Genomic DNA, 8677 nt, shown 5'->3' with positions numbered 1-8677 from the left:
CCAAGTAAAGCTTATGTTGAAGCTTGGTTTATTTCCTGATAGGATTAGGTTAAATTCTTGGGAATTGGTGTATGTAATACTTGAAAAGATAGTGAAAATTTCACCATTATTGTGGTAGAAACTGGATGTAAGTTACATTGCACAAGACAACTGAACCAGAATACATGGCTGAGTCATCTTCTTCTTTCCTGCTCTGATTCTGTTTTTCACAATTTATGAGACCAAATAAAATTGTCTCCTGCATAATCCATCTCGCAGTCTAAATAGAAGCACATTTTTAATTTCTGGTTTGAGGTATTATTATTCAAGATTAAAAGAAGACCATAGATTCAAACCCCATTCTCTAGGCCATCAAGAAACTTCAAGTGTGTTTAATTAAACTAGTCATTATCAAACCTCATTATTGATGGAGGTAACATTTAAGGTTTTGTATCCTAAAGTACCTTGTTAGGAATTCACAATAGTTCAGTAACTAGAGAAATTATGAAAAGAAAAACTCAACAAATAGCACGATATGTAATACACCCTCTTGAAATGAAAGAAAATACGCACAAATGCTCCCTTAGGGTTTCTACCTAAGGGATGGTGCGAGCTCTCAAATTGCGTCTACCAACCCTCTATTCTTGAACCAAAATTCCTCCCCTGAAGCTGTAACGATGGAGGCTGTTGACAGAGTACAAAGAGGAAACACCCATCAAGGGAGGCCGTCAGACGAAGTTATGAAGGACCAGGTTCTTCTCCAAATGGGATGGTAATGATATATATGACAAACCCGTTGTGAGTGCCAAGACCGTGACTAAGGTTTGATGCTAGTCTCTTATGATGACCTTTTCTTTATGACTAGTTTTATTAGGAATCTTATAATCTGGAACTATCGTAGTGTGGGGGAGGGGGAGTTTGTTCTTGTCTCGATTCCAGTTTTATTATTCTTCTTAAGACTCATATTAGTAGGGATTGTGGCTATAAAATTTGTGACAAAATGAAGTTTGATGGTTGCTTTATTGAGGAGGCTAGAGGGTATTCAAGGGGTATCTGGTGCCTTTGAAATACTGATTATTGGAAAGTTGATCTTCTTGGTCACCACTCTCAGTTTGTTAATATGAAATTGATTGGGAGAAACTCTTTGTCATGGGTTCTTACTACAGTGTATGAGAGTCCCAAAAAAATTAATCGCAGAGGTCTATGGAATAATCTCAAAAACATCAGTAATAATATGGAGCTTCCTTGGTGTGTAATAGAGAATTTTAATGCTTTCTTACATGATCTTGAAAGGAAGGGTAGCTCGGGTCTTAGAAGCCAAGGTGCATGCACTGAATTTCAAGATTGTATGTTTGACCGCGGGCTTACAGATTTGGGCTATGATGGGTGGCCGTTTACTTGGCGTAGAGGGAATTTGGTGGAATGGCTTGACAGGGGCTTAGGCAATATTACTTGGCAGATAAGATTTTCGGATGCCAAGATTAAACACTTATCCATGCTAAAATCTGATAATTCTCCTCTTTGCCTTCAAATTTCCACTATGCCTCCTCCGAATAGGGAGAGAATACCGTTCAAGTTCTTGGCCTCTTGGCTTTTCCATCCTGATTTTAGTAATGTGATAAGTAATAATTGGAGGATGTTTGGTTCCTGGCCTCTTGGCTTTTCCATCCTGATTTTGGTAATGTGATGAGTAATAATTGGAGGATGTCTGGTTCATGGTCTCAATGTATGGCTAATTTTTAAGACTCCCTTAAATCTTAAAATGCTATTGTGTTTGGAAATATTTTCAGAAGAAAAAACAAAATTTTGAGAAGGCTTCAAGGCATTTTTAATAGTTTAAGTATGAATGGTAATTTCTTTTAGGAAGAACTCCAAAAGAATATGTGGAAAGAATTTGAAGAATTGTTGTCCCAAAAAAGATGTTGTTGATCCAAAAATCTAGATGTGATTGGATAGAATATGGTGATTGGAATACAAAATACTTTCATGGCACCCCCATGACAAGAAGAAGGAGGAATAAGGTGGTCTCCTTACAGGATGAAGAAGGTAACTGGGTCTCGGATGGTGAGATTTTTGAGGCTATGGATAACGATTTTTTTACAAAGCTCTATCATGATAATCTCCCAGAGGTGTCGTTTGTTCTCAAAGAGGTGTTTCTGAGGCTTAGTTCATCTGACTTGACCACTTTGGAGGTAACATTACCTGGCAAGAGGTTAAAGAGTCCTTGTTTAGTATGGATTGTCTGAAAATGCATTGGAGAGATAGTATCCAAGCCATCTTCTACCAGAACAAATAGAACATGGTTTGTGTTGATTTGTGCATATTAGTTGATGACATATCTTTGCCAATCCCCATCGAATTAAAGAGATCAATGAGACTTTGATTACCATGATTTCGAAAATGGGACTTGTCAATATTCTCAAGAAGTGGTTCACACTATGAATAATAAAAAAGGTGTGAGAGGATGAATGATTATAAAATTGACTTAGAAAAGACCTATGGCAGGTTGAAATGGAGTTTCATAAAGGATACTCTGAGGTATATTGGGCTACCTTCCGATTTCATCAATCTTGTTAGTCATTGTATCTCCACTGTAATGATGAGGGTTTTGCGGAATGGAGAAGCTTTGTCTGAGTTTGTGCCATCTAGTGAAATTTGACAGGGTACCCTATATTTCCATATATATTTGTTCTATGTATGGAGAGGCTCTCCTAGCTTATTAGTGTCGCAGTTGATCATGGGTTTTGGAAGCCTATTAGGCTCAAGAATAACACACTAGAGCTTTCTCACCTTTGTTTCACTAACGACCTGATCCTCTTTGCCAAGGCTACCATGGAACAGACGGATATTATTGACAAGGTTTTGAATGCTTTTTGTACGAGCTTTGGTTAGAAGGTTAGTAATAAAAAAACCCGCATATTTTTCTCTAAGAATGTGGGACATAATGTGATATGTGAAATCAAAGATTCCTTATATAATTCACTAGAACTGATGATATTAGAAAGTATCTTGGATTCCTCTCTTGCATTCTAGAGTGACTAGTGAGACTTACAGTAGCATTATCAGCAAGATGAATGCCAGACTCAACAATTGAAAAATATCATTCTTATCTCAAGATAGGAGAACTACCTTGGTGAAATCTATCCTATCTTCTATCCCTAATTATTCTATGCAAACTGCTTTACTACATGTTGTCTCTAGTACTAAGATTGATCCTAAATGTAAGAAATTTCTTTGGAATGAGACTGATCAAACTAGGAAAATTCATCTACTGATTTGGAAGGATGTCAGAAAACCCAAGCAATTTGGAGGACTGGCAATCCAATATGCTAAGGAAGTCAACCATGCCTTCATGATGAAAGTAAGTTGGGATATAGAGAAGAAAGACTTTCTTTGTGCTAGAGTTCTCCGCTTTAAATACAACTGCGGGAGTGATATCATCCCCAAAGTGGCTAGGAAGGGGAGTAATTTGAATCTCTGGAGAGGAATTTGCTTGGCCAAGAAGAATGTACAGGATAATATCATTTGGCGCATTAACAATAGGAATCATATCAAATTTTGGTAACATAACTGGGTGTCGAGCTTTGGAAAACTTGCTGATCACGCTCAACAATACCTGAATCTGATACATATTCAAATATTACAGACTTTCTTATGTTTCAGGTGATTGGGATGTGGATAAGCTCAACTTGCTACTTCCGATCGATGCTATCAAGAGGATTCTTGCCATGGCACCCCCATCGTCATGGAGAGAATGTGATCAAGTGGCTTGAAGTTAAACTCAAGACAGAACATTTAGCCTTAAGATAGCCTAACAATCTTTAGTTGACAACAATGATCCCCCTGATCGGGTCTTCAAGTTGGCTTGGCAATGGAGAGGCCTGGAAAGGATTAGGTTTTTCATTTGGTTAGTATCCAATGAGGCTATTCTTACTAGCTGAGAGAGGAGAAAAAGACACTTAGCTGTCTCTACTGCTTGTCTGAGATGCAATGATCATGAGGAATCTACTCTACCTGTCCTTCGAGATTGTTCTTTTGCGAGGCAAGTTTGGCACTACGTTCGACCTCAAGACATAGTTCGAGACTTTGTTAGAGTTAACCTCCATGATTTGTTAATCAAAAACCTGGCTGGGAATCATGTTTGGGTTGTGTTGTTTGGAGTAATGATATCCTCCCTTTGGTACTACCAAAACTGCCCCATCTTTGATGGAAAAAATATCCACCCAACTGTTATGTACACTTTAGTGAGGACATACAGCACAGAGATTCTGAATGCTATGAATTGCAATATTCTTCCTATTAGAGCTTTAAGAGACTCAATTCGACTAATCAAATGGAAACCCCCTACGAAAAGCATGACAAAGTTGAATGTTGATAAGTCGCTCTTTTTCCAAGTTAATAGTGCGGCTTGAAATGGAGTTTTCTAGAACCATTTAGGGAGATATATGATTTGTTTCTCTTGTAATATAGGGAGCTATTTTATTCTTCATACAGAGTTCTGGAGAATTATTAGGGGTTCTAGATTGCTACAACCAATAATTTATAGCATCCTGTGGTGGAGTCTGATTCTTGGTTAGCTATTCATTTTATCTAAAATGGTTGCCCAACTAGTCTCCCGTATAGGTTGCTTTTGAATGAAGTTAAAAACTTGGTAACAAGCCTGCAAAAAGTTGAGTGGTGTCATGTCTTGAGAGAAGCTAATAGTGTTGCGAACTTAATGGCTAAAAAAGAACAATATTTACTTCTTAGAGTTCATCTATTTGATTGCTTCCAACGGACATAGTACATTCTTTGGAAATGAATTTTTCTAGCACATTTAGATTAAGGGGAGATTAGCTTATTTGTTGAGTAGTGTCATACCTTGAGAGAAGCTAATAGTGTTGCGGACCTAATGGCTAAAAAAGGACAATATTTACCTCTTAGAGTTCATCTATTTGATCACCTCCAACGGACATAGTACATTTTTTGGAAATGGATTTTTCTGGCACTTTTAGATTAAGAAGAGATTAGTTGATTTTTTGTGTTTGTTTCCTTTGCTTCGGGTCCTTAACCCTTACTTTCACCAATTTTTTTTGTTTTACCCTTTATTTTATTTTTTTTTTCATAATTTTTATTCTGTTATCATGCTTATTAAACAAAAAATAATGTTTATGAGCATGCAATTAATAAGCATTAATTAATTAGTCTATCTATTTTTATTATATAAAAATTCATACTAACTTTTTTTATATTGAATTTAAATCATGTTTTCTCTTTTAATGATGTCATGTTAACAATTTTGATTATTTGACAAAACTTGAAAATTAACCAATCAATTTTTTTAATAGATTTTCACTACAACAGTGAACAGTCACAACTAATTAAAATTATAACCGCATAATTAATTAATTTATTACATATTATTATTATTCAATAGAAATATAAAGCATTAATTAAATACAATAAACATTCACATTAAAAGGGTCATAATAATAATAATAATATTGATTATAACAAATTTTAATTATAAATATTCAAATTTTATACTACTTGACCTACTTACATATCGTACATATGATTCTTACCATTATTATTTCATTCTCAATAAATTTTCTCTAACTATAATTTCTTTGAATTATTTCTAAACTATAAAGCATCTCAAAATTACACAATTGTTTGACAAGATACTTTCATTTTGTTAAAAATTGGTTAATTAATCTTTTTAATTTTGGACAAAAGAAATCAATCTTCAATCTTTTTTTTTTTTTGGTAATATCAATCTTCAATCTTTATTAAATTGAATTTTATTTATGGACTAAGCCCAAGAAAGGACCCAAATTCTGAAAGCATGTTTATTGGGTGCAACAAAAAGATCATAAAGTAAATGAAAAAGTTTAATCCAAATATTAAATCTTTATAAATGTGTCTAAAACTCAAAAGTATATATTTTAGACATAGAAAAAAGAAAAAAAAGGACGATATCTCAAATTAATTTGGATATTATCAAATTATTTGATACTAAATTATAATGATAAATTAGATTGTAAAAATAAGAGATTAATTTATTTTTCTATTTTACTAAAACTTAATTTATTTAATATTCTAAAGTATTAGAGAGCCATTACAACAGCACATGCATTACTGATTCTAACGACGTTGCCATGTTCCATGACAAAGTGAACAACAATTTTCATGGTTATTAACAAGCCACGCTTCTTCAACATTTTTCAGTTCAAGCTTTGATTTGATGCAGTTGTCGACCCAGAACTCTTTCATGGCATCGTCACGCGCCACGCGAGTCTTATCACTCACCCGAAGGCCCTTTTCTTCTTCTTCTTCTTCTTCTTCTTCTTCTTCTTCTTCTTCTTCTTCTTCTCTCAAATTTGATGCTGGGGTTTCCATGGTTCAGGGAGCTTCCAGAGGAATTGGCCTTGAATTTGTGAGTTCTTTACTCTTTCTACATTCCCCATATTCTCAAAATTTTACCTTTTTATTATCTTACTATTTTGCTCCCTTTATGTTATTGATAATTCTGTTCTTATAATATTGTGTTGCTATTTAAATCATAGTTTTAGTATTACTTGTGAGAATTGGAGTTGTTTTACTTTTAAATCAGTTTCTGTCTTGTACAGGTAAAACAGCTGCTAGAGAAAAATGATAAAGGGCATGTTGTTGCTACTTGCCGAAATCCTGATGCTTCAACAGGTCTTGCCCAGCTCAAAGATAAATTTGCTGATCGTCTAAAACTTTTGCCCTTGGATTTGACTGTTGAAACTTCAATTCAGGTCATACGCATGCATATGGAACATTCCACATATCCATCCTAATCTATTATCAATGCAAAATCATTCAATCTACTTACCTTTCCCCTTAGTCCAACCTTAATGGATTAGGCTGGCATCTGGTATGTGATGGAATTTTCAGTTCCCCTATAAGCCTACTTGCTGACGAAATTATCGAATTCATATCATCTTTTAGGCACTATGGTGGCTCACTTCTAGATCTAACTAATTCCAAAACAGAATAAGTTGCTAAGCTTTGTGTTTCATTCATAATATTTCAGGCATCTGCATCGTCAGTTAGAGAGACATACGGCCATCTAAACCTTCTCATTAATGCGTCTGGCATTCTTTCCATACCTCAAGTATTACAACCAGGTAATGGTTTTTGTTTCATTCTTTGGTATTGGACTTGAAATGGAAGCTTCCTTTTGTAATCTCAGGCAAAAGCTGATTTTATAATACAGAGACATCACTCAACAAATTGGAAAAATCAGCCTTGATGCTTACGTATGAGATTAATGCCGTCGGTCCTATCTTAGTTATTAAGGTAACAAAGACATAGTTACATTTATCTGCATGCAATTACTTTACTAGTGGCTTTGAGAGAGCATCTTTGTTCAAGATCATTGCTATTAACAGAAGTTCAAGATTGATAAGGACCTTTGGAGAACCACACCACAAAAGCTAGCTATTATGTTGGAGAGTTCTGTCCAAGGCCTTAATAGACGATTAAAAGTTTAAAACTCATTCTTGTTCAATGTAATCCAAATTGACATGGATCAAGTAACACCATAGTGTTCTGTGTATCATGGGAGGATTTCTTTTAATAGATTCATCAAGGCCATTTAAGAAATAAGGATTTGAACTATTTTATCCAATGACAGCCATCATTATTTCTGTCTAGTCCTGTATTCTATTTATTTCTTTCCATTATTCAGTTTTATGAACATATATTCTGAAATATGCTATTATTCTTTGAATTTAAAAAATCAGCACATGTGGCCTCTTCTAAAAGTTGGAGGTGGCTTTGGCACTGAAAGAAGTAATGCAGTGGTGGCCAGTTTGAGTGCAAGGGTTGGATCTATTGGGGACAATCATCTTGGTGGTTGGCACTCGTATCGATCTTCAAAGACTGCACTCAATCAATGTAAGACTTATACTTTTTTAATTTTTTTTAAATTCTTAAATGATCATTGTCATGGGATTTTCAATATGATAACTCTCTTAGTCTCATCATGTATGTATGTTAAGATTCTACACAGATGTAGCAGATGAGTTGCTAGTTGTAGTTCTGGTTTTTCAGTGCCCTTAAAGTTGAATTTGAAATGTCCAAAACTGTTTGAATGGCAACCTTGATGAACTTTATATTTCTGTTGGCAGTGACAAAGACGGCTGCGGTTGAATTTGCAAGAAAAAAGGATCCAATTGTCTGCATTTTACTGCATCCCGGCACAGTTGACACCGATCTCTCAAAGCCATTTCAGAAGAATGTTCCGAAAGAGAAGCTCTTCAGCAAAGAGTTCTCAGTGCAAAAGCTGCTAAGCATCATTGACAATGTCAAGAGTAATGACAATGGCAAGTTCTTTGCTTGGGATGGCCAAGAAATTCCTTGGTAACCCATATCAATTTTTTTTTTTAAAGATTTATTTAAGTATAAAATGTAATAATGATACCAGTGACTAGTGTTGAATTCATTGATTCATTGATTATTCCTGAACACATGCTTTTGGTGAATATCAATAACACTCTTCTTGTTTCACAATAGTATAATGCACTTGGTTCATTGTTTCACTACATTAACATTGTTTAATGCTAATTCCGTTATCATTATTTATTAAAAAAAAAACTTCCCTTTGGAGTAACATTTGCTTCGGTTAATTTCTTAATTGAATGAGAGGATAAAACCTTAACATGTCCGGTTATTAAGAATGTTACTT

At 34.7% G+C, this 8677-nt stretch overlaps 2 protein-coding genes across 3 annotated transcripts; both read left to right on the top strand.

Moving 5' to 3' along the window:
* Positions 1-656: 656 nt before the first annotated feature.
* LOC107632930 (uncharacterized) lies at positions 657-1666 on the top strand. Its single transcript, XM_016336573.1, has 2 exons — positions 657-731; positions 1091-1666. The coding sequence occupies exons 1-2, from the start codon at positions 657-659 to the stop codon at positions 1664-1666; spliced, it is 651 nt and encodes a 216-aa protein (XP_016192059.1).
* A 4416-nt stretch (positions 1667-6082) lies between these two features.
* LOC107630274 (uncharacterized) lies at positions 6083-8502 on the top strand. 2 transcript variants are annotated; one of them, XM_021118718.2, is made up of 6 exons: positions 6083-6397; positions 6591-6743; positions 7022-7115; positions 7205-7287; positions 7734-7887; positions 8121-8502. In XM_021118718.2, exons 1-6 carry the CDS (start codon positions 6206-6208, stop codon positions 8354-8356), a joined length of 912 nt encoding a protein of 303 aa, XP_020974377.1. In that variant the 5' UTR covers positions 6083-6205; the 3' UTR covers positions 8357-8502. The 2 variants fall into 2 exon arrangements, with proteins under 2 accessions (XP_020974377.1, XP_088365419.1); XM_088509293.1 differs by having other exon boundaries at positions 6208-6397; positions 6575-6743.
* The last annotated feature ends 175 nt before the right edge of the window (positions 8503-8677 follow it).

The sequence above is a fragment of the Arachis ipaensis genome, chromosome B3 (genome assembly GCF_059453495.1).
Source record: "Arachis ipaensis isolate K30076 ecotype BB chromosome B3, ASM5945349v1, whole genome shotgun sequence".
Classification (NCBI taxonomy): domain Eukaryota; kingdom Viridiplantae; phylum Streptophyta; class Magnoliopsida; order Fabales; family Fabaceae; genus Arachis; species Arachis ipaensis.
The sequence above is the reverse complement of the archived record's forward strand: the minus strand, read 5'-3'. Positions and strand labels throughout refer to the sequence as shown.